This window comes from Pelophylax lessonae, assembly GCF_965119305.1.
Source record: "Pelophylax lessonae genome assembly, chromosome: 4".
Lineage (NCBI taxonomy): Eukaryota > Metazoa > Chordata > Amphibia > Anura > Ranidae > Pelophylax > Pelophylax lessonae.
In genome coordinates, this window is record NC_138771.1 from 221,957,507 (window position 1) to 221,971,674 (window position 14,168).

General features: G+C 45.4%; 1 protein-coding gene across 1 annotated transcript in view; it reads left to right on the top strand.

Moving 5' to 3' along the window:
• The window catches only part of AASS (aminoadipate-semialdehyde synthase), a 187,155-nt gene that overhangs the window by 164,476 nt on the left and 8,511 nt on the right, over nt 1-14,168 (top strand). The window contains exon 22 of the mRNA XM_082256068.1: nt 12,657-12,833. Coding sequence (XP_082112194.1) covers nt 12,657-12,833 — 177 coding nt within the window. The remainder of the gene's footprint in view (nt 1-12,656; nt 12,834-14,168) is intronic.

Sequence of the window (14,168 nt, forward strand, 5' to 3'; positions counted from 1 at the left end):
CCAGTGTGGTGGGGGTTGTCCCTTGCAGTGGTTTACACTTTTTGTGGGGTCCTCCCAGTGACCCATGCAGTCTTTGGAGCACATCTCCCCACCTGACTCCCTCTCTGGGGCTGCGGGCCCCTCCGGGTCCCAACCATCCATCCATGCACTGACGGCGGTCCTGGAGTCCTTTGTGTCCTGAGTGGAGGTGATTTTTGGGCAACGGGCTAACAGAAAGCACTCCCCGTCTTATCCTATCCTGAATCTGATTCAGCCGCCGCGGACGTGGGTCATGCTGCTGGGTCTGTGACCACGCGCCCAGAATCCTCAGATAGGAGGATTCCTCCACATCTGCAACCACACATAAAAAGGAGCTGGTGGAAGCACTGATTTTATCTGTGTGTGAGACCTTGAAGATGGTGGACTCAGCTGCGACGGAGGCTCAGGTTTCCTTTGGCACTCACAAGCCACCCAGAGCGGCAAAGGGGTTTCCTTTCCCCGCCTATTTTGACAGAATTGTCGCTAAAGAGTGGGGATGATCAAAGCAATTTACTAGGTGTTACCCCTATAATGAGTCCCTTATTAAGAAGTGGACTGTTCCACCGGTGGGGGACCCTCCAATTTCCAGATTAAACAAGGCAACCATGATTAAGGTTGAAGAGTCCCCAGCCTTTAGGGATCCTGGTGACGGGAAGGCAGAGGCTGTGGCCCACAATATGTACACTCACGCTGGTTCGGCACTGAGGCCGGTATACACCATTGCCCTGGTGTCACAAACTCTGATCGACTGGAGTAGGCTTTCATGCCGTGACCTGGAGGGAGAACCACTCCCCCTGCCATTGCTGAGCTGGCAGACCAGCTGCTCCAGGGGCTGCAGTTTATCTGTGATGCCTCGAAGGATGCGGCTCCCCTAGTGGCTTGGCTCTCTGTTTCAGCAGTGGTCCTTTGGCGTGTCTTTTGGCTCAAATGTTGGTGTGCGGGCCAGACTTCTAAAAAGGCCTTGACTGATCTCCCCTTTCAAGGGGATCGCCTGTTTTGGGCTACCCTGGAGGACATCATTAAAGGTCTCACAGAGGGAAAGAGTACTTTTCTTCCGTAGGCTACTAAGGGCAAGGAACCTCATCGTAGACGTGGGCCACCTTCTCGGCTCATAAGAAGTTTTTTCCCCCCTCGGGGTCAACTGACAAGGGCTCGAAGCCTTTCAGGGCCTCTTTTGAAGCATCCAAACTAACCTAGTCTGGCAAGCCGAGAGCGGGCTTCTCCAGACCCACGAAAAAAAAAGCTACTTCAGCATGAAGGTGCGCCCTCACTCGTATCGGGGGTGGGGCATCTTTGTTGGTTTCTGAACCCGTGGACTTCCCTGGTACAAGACAAGTGGGTCCACAAAGTCATTCGGTCCGGCTACAAGGTCGAGTTTCACTCTTGTCGCCCAGCAAGGTTCTTTCCTTCCAACTTGCACCTGTCCCCAGACCGTTTACAGGGTCTGTTTGGGGTTGTACAAAACCTATTGCTTCAAGGGATGATTGTCCTGGTTCCGACTTAGGACCCTTTTTCAGGGTTTTTACTCAAACCGGTTTACAGTTCCCAGGAAGGAAGGCAAGGTGTTTCCAATCCTGGACCTCAGGGCACTAAACTGCTTTGTGGGGGTGCAGAAGTTCTTGATGGAGTCCATTCGCACAGGGGTGTCATCCCTAGATCAAGGGGATTTTCTCCATCGTTCATTGACAGACGCAGCTCCATATCTTCTTTGGGTTACCATTGGGTCTGACCATTGGGTTATGCTCCTCACTTCAGGAATAGGAAACTAGGCAGGAAAAAGCTTTACCACGCATATGGGGCTGTCCCTGCAGGCATTACACCACACACTCTGCTACAGCCCTTAGTTTGTTTCTGCCTAGTTTAGGAGTAGGACCTAGTTCCCTGCTGGGACTCTGGTCTTAGCTATTTAACAGGGAAATTTTTGTCATGTAATTTTTATTTACTAGTTTAGAGTTCCTGGAGAACTACAAGCAACAGCCGACTGAGTTTCGGACTGGATAAACTAGATCATTAAGGTCTCCCAGCCTGGCCAGTGAGCGTGAGCAGGTGATAGTCCAGCACTAGGCCTCCCCACAACAGAGCCCCGATGGATGGGGACGAGCCTGCGAGTGGACCGTCTCGCTGGGACGTGAGGACCTGGAAGGCCCTGAGTCGCAGCGTTCCCCTGGCTGGCAGCACCCCCACCCTGGGTGGGAGGTGGTCTGTTCAGAGTGGCGTCCACCTGGTACCATGGTATGGTGTGTAATGCTGTCCCCTCAATCCTCTGGCGGTCTCGGAGTGCCACGTGAGCCCCCTCCTGGGAATCGTCAGACCCTCGGTTCTCCTGGCCTCTTGGACATACCAGCCCCCCCCTTCCCCTAGTAGGTTCCTACCTTGGGGGACGGTAATATTACGGCCGCTGCGGCGTTCCTGTGAGGGGGGGGGTGACTGTCCTGGTGGGGTCTTTTGTTAAGGTCCTTCCGATGCCACTTGTCTGGAACACCCCCAGGGGGGTTCAGGAGACCACATGGCGTGCCAAGGGGGGCCGCCATTTTGCTGTTGATTTGTGCTCGTTATTTTCCTTTGAAAATGTATGGGCAGCCATTTTCTGTTCCCCGTAGGAATGCATTGGGCGATCGTTTTCTTGTAGTCCATGATCGCTGGACAGGTAAAAGGCATGACACAATAGATCTAGCAATGAAGCAGGCTTTTTTTTTGTATTTCCTGTGTCAGATCGTTTTACTTTCTGTTTCACAGAACGTGCCAGCAAGCTTCCTGAGCGGTTTGGTAATGTTTGAAGGGTTCCCTGTAGGTTTTCCTTACTCACTCTAACAGATTGTACTGGATTGGGATTTGTAATACTGCTAGTGCGGCGGTGGGATTGCGATTTTGTGACCTTTTTAAAGTGAAACTGCATCATTTTAATTTAGTGAAAATGGAGTCCCAGAATAATATTTCACCTACAGACCCCCTCAGTGTGGCTGCCGGACCCTCTGATGGTTTTGTGTTCAAAAGTATTGATGGCCGCAAACGTCCGCTGCCTTCACTTCCATCTTTGGTATCCTCAGATTCTGAGGCACATATGGCCACCGCGGACATTCCCCATCCTGATGGATCGTGTCTTTGCATTCTGTTGGTGAAGAGGACCTGTCCTCGTCAGCCACTGCATGGGAACACACATTGGTGGAAGCACTCATAGTTTGCGTGCGAGAAACTTTAAAAATAGCAGATGAGTCTACAGCGTCGGGTACGCAGGTGTCTTTTGGCTCCCGCAAAGCCCAGAAATCAGGCAAGGTGTTTACTTGTCTGGGGTTTTTTTGACAATATTGGTAATGAACAATGGCACATCAAGCACGCGCTAGTAGTGCCCAAGCGCTTTAAATGCTGTTATCCCTTTGCAGATGCGGTTTCCACATGGTGGACCGTGCCACCAAATGTGGATCACCCAGTTTCCAGGCTGAATAAGTCTACTGTGGTTCCAGTGGATTAATCCCCGGCCTTTACAAACCCCGTGGATAGACGGGTGGCGTCTCTGTCCCGCCATCTACACGTGTTGGCGGATTCCATACTAAAACCAATCTTTGTGAACATTCTGGTGTCAGACAGTCACTGAATGAGTGAAGTTACTTAAGGGTAACTTGGAATCTGAACAGCTCCCCCCGGCGCTGATAGAACTCAAGGACCAGATGGCTCAAGCCCTTGTGTTCATGTGTGATGCATCCTTGGATGCTGCCAGGGTGTCTGCAGTGGGAATTTCTATTAGACGCATGTTGTGGTTTAAAAGCTGGTCTGCGAACCAGGCTTCCAAGAAGGCCTTGACTGATCTTCCCTTTATGAGGTTAAGGTTGTTCGGATCTTCTCTGGATGAATTGATCAAAGGTCTTATGGGTGGGAAGAGTACTCTTCTTCCTCAATCCTCTAAAGGCAAGGTGTAATGCTATAGACTGGGGCCTTCCTTCAATGCTCATAGGCAGCTTTTTTGTACAGTCAGGTCCATAAATATTGGGACATCGACACAATTCTAATATTTTTGGCTCTATACGCCACCACAATGGATTTGAAATGAAACAAACAAGATGTGCTTTAGCTGCACGCTTTCAGCTTTAATTTGAGGGTATTTACATCTAAATCAAGTGAAAGGTGTAGGAATTACAACAGTTTGTATATGTGCCTCACACGTTTTAAGGGACCAAAAGTAATGGGATAATTGGCAGCTCAGCTGTTCCATGGCCAGGTGTGTCTTATTCCCTCATCTTATTTACAAGGAGCAGATAAAAGGTCCAGAGTTAATTTCAAGTGTGCTATTTGCATTTGGAATCTGTTGCTGTCAACTCTCAATATGAGATCCAAAGAGCTGTCACTATCAGTGAAGCAAGCCATCATTAGGCTGAAAAAACAAAACAAACCCATCAGAGAGATAACAAAAACATTAGGTGTGGCCAAATCAACTGTTTGAAACATCCTTAAAAAGAAAGAATGCACCAGTGAGCTCAGCAACACCAAAAGACCTGGAAGACCACGGAAAACTGTGATGGATGACTGAAGAATTCTTTCCCTGGTGAAGAAAAAACCCTTCAACAGTTGGCCAGATCAAGAACACTCTCCAGGAGGTAGGAATATGTGTCAAAGTCAACAATCAAGAGAAGACTTTACCAGAGTGAATACAAAGGGTTCACCACAAGATGTAAACCATTGATGAGCCTCAAAAACAGGAAGGCCAGGTTAGTTTGCCAAACAACATCTAAAAAAGCCTTCACAGTTCTGGAACAACATCCTATGGATAGATGAGATAAAGATCTACTTGTACCAGAGTGATGGGAAGAGAAGAGTATGGAGAAGGAAAGTAACTGCTCATGATCCAAAGCATACCACCTCATCAGTGAAGCATGGTGGTGGTAGTGTCATGGCGTGGGCATGTATGGCTGCCAATGGAACAGGTTATCTTGTATTTATTGATGTGACTGCTGACAAAAGCAGCAGAATTAATTCTGAAGTGTTTCGGGCAATATTATCTGCTCATTGTAACGACACCCCGGGTATGAAAGGGGTTACAGTCGTTTAGGACATTTCATTCCCGAACACAAAGGCAGCTACCTGACACTCCACTCAGCCGAACAAGAAACCCATACAAATAATCCCCCCCCCCCCAAATACGAGACGAGGCTCTGTATTGAGGGTCAAGCAGGAATCAGACTGTTTATTGAAAAGGAATACACGCTTTATGTTCACATTAGAAGTAATGCAGTCACTACATGAACAATGACCCAAATCCAGCCCCCAACATCACACAATGGTTACATAATGAGCCCCCAGTACACATTACTCTGAGTGTCAATGCATCCCTTAGCAGACAACAGGTGGGTTCATTAGTACACTTAACAATAGGTGAATGGAAAGCCACCTCAGACAAGAATATCACAATTTGCTTATTCAGACAAAAGCAACATCGTTAAGCAGTTGTCTCCACATTAAACTTCCTGGAATGCCCATATAAGGAGTTGTACTTCCTGGTCATGGACCTCACAATGTACAGGGAATAAAATCTTCATATTTCAAGAGAGACATCATTCCTGAATATCACTGTCCCATTTGGAGCCATCCAAGCCATATCCCCAGCCCCCCCCCCCCCAGTTTCCTGGTCACCCCGCGCCCAAAGTGACTCCCGTCTCACTCATATTCAGCCAAATGCTTCAGAACTCATTGGACGGCACTTCACAGTGCAGATGGACAATGACCCGAAGCATACTGCGAAAGCAACCAAAGAGTTTTTTAAGGGAAAGAAGTGGAATGTTATGCAATGGCCAAGTCAATCACCTGACCTGAATCCGATTGAGCATGCATTTCACTTGCTGAAGACAAAACTGAAGGGGAAATGCCCCAAGAACAAGCAGGAACTGAAGACAGTTGCAGTAGAGGCCTGGCAGAGCATCTCCAGGGATGAAACCCAGCGTCTGGTGATGTCTATGCGTTCCAGACTTCAGGCTGTAATTGACTGCAAAGGATTTGCAACCAAGTATTAAAAAGTGAAAGTTTGATTTATATCCTGGTTTGGCAGCCATTTTAGGGGGGGGCCTTTACTAGCCTTCTGGTTGACAATGCAGTCATAGTAGCTGGGACCCTGCAGCGGCCATCTTGGGATCCCCTAGCATTGCTTCTGGGCTTTGGAGGCGATCCCTTCTGGCTACTTGGACCTTCTGGTGCTCCTCTGATTTTTTTTTTTTCCCCCTGTGACGTGGACATGCTCTGCTGCTAGGCATACTGTTTTGTGGTGATGAGTCCTACTGGGGTTCCCCTATCTCTGTTGCAGCCTACCAAGGGTGGTGGTCAGCTCCCTATCCATGGAGGTGGTCCCCACAGTTGCCTGGTCACGGGGAGGTGTGCCACGCATGTTGCCTCAGGAGCACTCATCTCCTACAGATCCCTCCATGGCAGTTGCCTACATCAATCAGGGCAGGACAAAAAGCTTGGCAGTAGCGCTGCAGGCCTCTTTCATTTTTCAGTGGGAGGAACTGCATGGGCCAGCTCTCTCCACTATTTACATTCCAGGTTTGGACAGCTAGTAGGTCGACTACCTTGGTTGTCAAACACTGGATCAAGGAGAATGGTCTCTACACTCATAATGTACTTTGTCTAATATGCCTGCGCCTGGGCATGCCGGAAACCCCAGATGGATGCGTCGGGCACTCTGGAAGCACTGTGGAGCCATCGCCAACTTATTTACATCTTTCCTCTTCTGAAGCTTCTCCTGTGCCTGCTGCCTGTGATAGAAGCCGAAGGGATCCCAGTCACTCTGACAGCTCCTGATTGGCCTCCGCAGCCTTGGCATGCTTATGTGGTGCAGTTGGTCATGGATGTTCCTTGCTGGCTGCCTCTGTGCAAAGATCTTCTGTCCCAAGAGCTGATCTTCCACCCTGCTTTACCATCGCTGGCTTTGACAGCTTGGCTTTTAAAAGCCAGGTTTTGCGGGAAGGGGGGTTGTTTTAATTGGAATTCCCCACCATGTTGAAGGGTGTGTAAATCTTTCTCTTGGAAGACTTATATCATGTAGTGTGAGCCTGCGAGTGTGCACCGGCGTTCCTTCGCTGTGTCCTGGATTTTTGCCTTTCTGCAACGGAGTATTGATCATAAACTGACCTTTAAAGAGGAGCTCTCGGCTGCTGCCATCCCTACTAGGGGAAACTGGCATTGAACCTTGTGGCATTACAGATGATTCCCTACTGCACATGTGCAAAGCGCCCTGAGCTTTCTAAATGGCCAATGCATAAGACATTGTTCTTCCTTCCCTGTTCCCACGTCCTTCACATTCCAAGAGATTTGCACTGCACTCCTTGGATGTGGTCCGGGCGGATTTTGTGTATCTGTCTGGTACGGCTTCCTTTCAGAGGGTGGATTCTTTTTGTGATTGCAAACAGTCCACGAAAAGTCCTAGCGGCCTTTTCTGCCATTATTTCCCACGGGATTAGGCAGACAGTTGTCTTATGCCATTAAGGGTCAGGCTCCCCCCTTCCCCATTACGGCAAACTTTACCAAGGCGATTAGTGTATCCTGAGCATTCCAGCATCAGGTGTATGTGTAAAGTTTGCAAGCTTGCTACCTGGTTGCCCGCACACACCTTTTACTAAGTTTTACAAAGCTGATGTTTTGGAGTCTTCGGTTGCATGTTTTGGCTGCAAAGTTTTGCACAAGGTCATCTGAGGGTTCTTGCTTCCTCTGCTGCATTGGCCCTTGGGTGATGGTGCATGTTCTGTTCCAGTTACACACCCCTCATTGAAGCACTACTTTGGGATGTCCCTACAGTCAAAATTTTGAAGTGCTATGCCCTTCAGTAAGCGAAAGAGAAAACAGGATTTATGTTACTCACTGTAAAATCCCTTTCTCTGAGTTCACTGATGAACATAGCACCCACCCCTCCATTTGGTTCTTTTTTCCTTTCACTGCTTTGTGACGAGCAAGTCCAAGGCAACACTGTGACACGAATGTCTAGTTTCCAGTCATATGTGTCCCCGTGAGACATTTAACTTGCTTGCCACCACAGTCCAGAATGGGGTTGTCGCAGCCAACCTAGCGCATAGCTAAAGGTCTGCTTGTGCTCGCTGTCCAGACCAGGGTGACTACTGGATCTAGATTATCTAGCCTGTCACCCAGCCCAGCTGTTGACTGAAGATATCCGCAGGAAAAAAATTCCAGGAAAAAGAGAAAACAAAAAAAGCTATAGTACCACAGGTCCCAGCAGAGAGCTAGGTCTCCTGACACTAGGCAGAAAACTGAGCTGCCGATAGCAGAGAGAGGGTTTACTACCAACCAGGACTGCCCATAAGTGGTGCTGTGCTTGTTTTCTTCTGCCTAGTGTCCTACTCCTGAAGGTAGTGATGTAACCCTATGGTCAAGATTATGAAGTGATACAGTTCTATTCAAAATTATTGAACCCCCACTGAAATTGATTGTTTTGGCCAGTTTGACATTGATTTTGATCATTCAGTCATCCTGCTTACAATTAAACAAAAGAGGCACTTGTAGGTCAGACAAATAAAACATAACATTTATAATGAAATAACCACAATGTCTTTTCTGTGCTCACATCATTATCAGTTTTATTCAACCCCCAAGTGACATTCAATCTTAGTACTTAGTACAACATCCTTTTACAGTTATAACCGCTTTTAAACGTGAAGCATAGCTTGACACAAGTGTCTTGCAGCGATCTACAGGTATCTTCGCCCATTTGTCATGGGCAAAAGCCTCCAGTTCAGTCACATTCTTAGGCTTGTGCACTGCAACTGCTTTCTTTAAGTCCCACCAGAGGTTCTCAATCGGATTTAAGTCTGGTGACTGTGATGGCCACTCCAAAATGTTTCAGCCTTTAATCTGCAACCATGCTCTAGTGGACTTGGAGGTATGCTTGGGATCATTGTCCTGTTGAAAGGTCCAACGTCTCCCAAGCCTCAGGTTTGTGACGGACTACATCACATTGTCATCCAATATCTCCTGGTACTGAAGAGAATTCATGGTACCTTGCACACGCTGAAGCTTCCCTGTACCTGCAGAAGCAAAACAGCCCCAAAGCATGATTGACCCCCCTCCATGCTTCACAGTAGGCAAGGTATTCTTTTCTTCATAGGCCTTGTTCTTCCTCCTCCAAACATAGCGTTGATCCATGGGCCCAAACAGTTCTAATTTTGTTTCATCAGTCCACAGAACACTATCCCAAAACTTCTGTGGTTTGTCCACATGACTTTTGGCATATGGCAGTCGACTCTTCTTATTCTTTGGAGACAGCAAGGGGGTGCGCCTGGGAGTTCTGGCATGGAGGAGGCCTTCATTACGCAGTGTGCGCCGTATTGTCTGAGCAGAAACTTCAGTACCCACATCTGACAAATCTTTTCTCAGTTCCTCAGCAGTCACACAGGGACTTTTCTCCACTCTACGCTTCAGGTAGCGCACAGCAGTCGAAGTCAGCATCTTTCTGCCACGACCAGGTAGCGTTTCAACAGTGCCCTTTGCCTTGAATTTGCGAATGATGCTTCCTATGGTGTCTCTTGGTATGTTTAACATCTTTGCAATCTACTTATAGCCATTGCCCTCCTTGTGAAGAGTAATCACCTCTTCTCTTGCCTTCCTGGACCATTCTCTTGACTTCACCATGTTTGTAACCACACCAGTAAATGTCTAGAAGGAGTTGAGTATCACAGTCATTTTAAAGCTGCCTAATTGGTGCTTATTAGGCTTTATTGCTGCTCCCTGACATCCACAGGTGTTTTCAATACCTGATTGAAAACACTTCAATGAACCTCTATTCTTCAGAGTGGTAGTCTTTAAGGGGTTGAATAATTGTGTCAATGAAGAATTCACAAAAGAAACATTTACTACTGTATTACAAAACCAATTGATGTCATTTTAGTTGCATATGGTTCTGTAAGAAGTCCTTGTAGGATTTCATTCTGAATACAATTACAAATGTACACTAAATTCCCTAAAACCCTTTACAGCATTGAGGGGGGGGGGGGGGTTGAATGATTTTGAATACAACTGTATGTCCCTCAATGAATTCAGAGAAAGGGATTTTATGGTGAGTAACAAAAATCCAATTTTTTTTCCATATAGTTGAAAACCCTAGCACCAAGTTTATTACCCCTTTGTGCTGACGGAACGCAAATATTTGGCCTCGGCTTCAGGGGGCTGCACTGGGGTGATGCTTGCAGCTAGAGGCATCACCCCGGTACCGTTGTTTGGAGCCGACGGTTGGCTTTCTTGTAATGACCACCGATGCGGTCCCACCTGGAGACCCGGGCGACCAGCTGGCCACAGACCCGGACAAAGCCGAATTTGGCTCTGATCGGGTCTCCGATGTAAAAACCTGGAAGCGATGTCATGATATTACTTCCGGGTACTGGAGCCTTAAAGGTGCCAGATTTAAAAAAATAAATAAATGACAGCATTCAAAACAGCAATTCTTGGCGTTTTGAATGCTTTTAGGTGCAAAGAAGGGATTTGGGGTCTTATAGATCCCAGATCCCTCCATAAAGAGCACCTGTCACTGCCTATTACTGTCACAAGGGATGTTTACATTCCTTGTGACAGCAATAAAAGTGATAAAAACATTTTTTTTAAATGGATAGTGTAAAAAATATTTAAGAAAAAAAAAAATTTAAAGCACCCCGTCCCTCTGTGGTCACGCGCAGAAGCGAATGCATATGCAAGTCGTTCCCGCATATATAAACGGTGTTCAAACCACACATGTGAGGTATCTTTAAAGCAAGAGCAATAATTCTAGCACAAGACCTCCTCTGTAACTCTAAACAGGTACTTGTTAAAAATGTTTAAAGCGTCACCTATGGAGGTTTTTTAGTACTGAAGTATGTCGCCATTCCACCAATGTGCACAATTTTAACCACTTGCCGAGGTCGGCAGGTATCTGCGAATTGCCACACCTGTACGGCGGTTCGTGGGAGCAATCCTGGGGGCGCGCGCATGCCATCTCGCCAGTGCGGAATCCGATGCCTGGGGCCGACGACCGCGATTCCCGCCGGGCACCCGTGATGCGATTCCCGCCGGGCACCTGTGATCGCTCCCCATGAAGGGAGAACAGCAGACCGTTGTTCTCTCAGGAATCAGTGCCGAGCTCCTGTGTTCCTCCTATTTAGGAACACAGGTCTCAGTATTGATTTCACAAGCCCATCCCCCTCAGTTAGACATCACCCCCTAGGCTGCCAGTGCCATTATTACAGTAACAGTGCATATTTTTAGCACTGGTTACTCTAGTAATGTCCCTTGTCCCCCCAAAAGTGTCAAATGTCAGGGGTCCGATCTGTCCTCCGCAATGTCGCAGTCCCGCTAAAAATCACTGATCACCGCCATTACTAGTAAAAAATAAATAAAAATGACATAAATGTTTGCCCTAGTTTGTAGACGCAATAACTTTTGCGCAAACCAATCAAAATACGCTTATTGGGATTTTTTTTTTTTACCAGAAATATGTAGCCGAATACAAATTGGCCTAAAATGATGAAAACATTTGATTTTTAAAATATTTATTTTTTTTGGGTATGTTATATAGCAGAAAGTGAAAAATATATATTTTTTTCAGAATTGTTGCTCTTTTCTTTTGTTCATAGCGCAAAAAATAATTTTTTTGGGTACAGAGTCGCACGACTGCGCAATTGTCCGTTAAAATAACGCAGTGCCAAATCGCAAAAATTGGCCTGGTCATTAAGGGGGAAAATCTTCCGATCCAGAAGTGGTTAAAGCATGACATGTTAGGTATCTATTTACTCTGCATAACATCATCTTCCACATTATACTAAAAAATGGGGCTAAATTTTAGGTTTTGTGTTTGTTTTTTTTTTTTTTTTTATAAAGCTGTATTTTATTGCATTTGAAAGACCACTGCGCAAATACCGTGTGACATAAAATATTGCAATGATCGCCATTTTATTCTCTAGGGTCTTTGCTAAAAAATGTATATAATGTTTGGGGTTCTAAGTAATTTTCTAGCAAAAAATACTGATTTTAAATTGTAAGCAACATATGTCAGAATAGGCTTAGGCTGCAAGAGGTTAAATGGAGCGTATTTATACATAGTCATCATATCCCTCCCCCTTAGCCTTAAACGCCTCTTCTCAGCGGCAAATAAATCCAGTTAACTTTGCTCATAGCTAAGGTCTCCATTCCCCTTATTAGTTTAATTGCTCTTCTCTGCAGTCTCTTTGGTTCCCCATAATTCTTTTTTTTTTTTTTTTTTTTGTGAACTGATGCCCTAAACCGATCTGCCTTTTTCAAATTAAGTCTTACTAATGCTTGGTACCAGAACAAGATTGTCTGCCCCTCTGGAGTCTACCTGTTTTAATAGCTTGGCATTGCATGCTATTAAGTCTATGGTCTACCAAAACACCTAGATACTTCTTGACCATTGACTCCCTGGGGTTGTACTCCTAGAGTGTATACATGTTACATGCATGTTTTTAGTCCCTATGTCCATAATTTTACATTCATCAACATTAAACCTCCTGCTTGGTACTTAGTGGTAGGTTTTGCTTGAAAATACTTCAAGTTTTGAAGGGTGTAATATTACATTGAGCCGATCACTATTTACACATTTCTTTTCCATTTTGAATACAAAATTGTGCTTTTCCTTTCACCCTGAGATCTCTGTTTTACACTAGGTCCTGGAGAACGAGACATGATTGTTATGAGAAATGATATTGGCATCAGACATCCCTCTGGGCATTTGGAAACTAAAAATATAAGCTTAGTGGTGTATGGAGATATGAATGGCTACTCTGCTATGGCAAAAACCGTGGGCTATCCCGCTGCTATTGCTACTAAAATGGTTTTAGATGGTAAGTATTAATTTCTTTCTGTAACATCTCACATTAACAATGATTGCAAAAGCTAATTACTCAGAAAACTAAAATGTGAAATTTGCTGTTTTTAAAAGGAAAGTTTATGCTATATTTCAGAGGTAAACCTTCTAATGCTTTAAAGTTTGAAATCCGGATATTTTTTAACTGATCAGGTGTATTTTTAGTTACCAAACTGCTTATCTGTTCTTATGCTCATAAGAAAAGAATGGATAAAGACCAAGCCTATCCCCCAGCCTTTCCTTTCAAACCCCTCTTCGCTTTTTTGAATAATAAAGGAAAAATAACACTTAAGTGTTTTTAAATTATTTTTTATACTGTAGATTGTAAGCTCTTGCTAATTATTTAATAATCACAACAAGCAAATTACAAAACTGTTTAAATAAAAGACTATTTTTCTGATGTCAAAGTAAGAAGACAAATAGTAAAAAATTTGCCTACATTGATCTGTATAAATAATGCACATAACCATTGCATGAAGGAATATAGTAATGGTGGTTGCCATTGCTCAGGGACACCTATAGGCAGTGCTAGGTGAAGTCAAGATTGGGGTATAGTCATAAAATGTGTAGTTTTTTTATTTTTCAGCTAAAAGAAATATTACATATACAGTGGGTACGGAAAGTATTCAGACCCCCTTCAATTTTTCACTCTTTGTTATATTGCAGCCATCTGCTAAAATCATTTAAGTTCATTCTTCTTCCTCATGAATGTACACATAGCACCCCATACTGACAGAAAAACACAGAATTGTTGACATTGTTGCAGATTTATTAAAAAAGAAAAACTGAAATATCACATGGTCCTAAGTATTCAGACCCTTTGCTCAGTATTTAGTAGAAGCCCCCTTTTGATCTAATACAGCCAGGAGTCTTTTTGGGAAAGATGCAACAAGTCTTTCACACCTGGATTTGGGGATCCTCTGCCATTCCTCCTTGCAGATCCTCTCCAGTTCTGTCAGGTTGGATGGTAAACGTTGGTGGACAGCCATTTTTAGGTCTCTCCAGAGATGCTCAATTGGGTTTAAGTCAGGGCTCTGGCTGGCCCATTCAAGAACAGCCACGGAGTTGTTGTGAAGCCACTCCTTCGTTATTTTAGCTGTGTGCTTAGGGTCATTGTCTTGTTGGAAGGTAAACCTTCGGCCCAGTCTGAGGTCCAGAGCACTCTGGAGAAGGTTTTTGTCCAGGATATCCCTGTACTTGGCCGCATTCATCTTTCCCTCTATGCAACCAGTCGTCCTGTCCCTGCAGCTGAAAAACACCCCAACAGCATGATGCTGCCACCACCATGCTTCACTGTTGGGACTGTATTGGA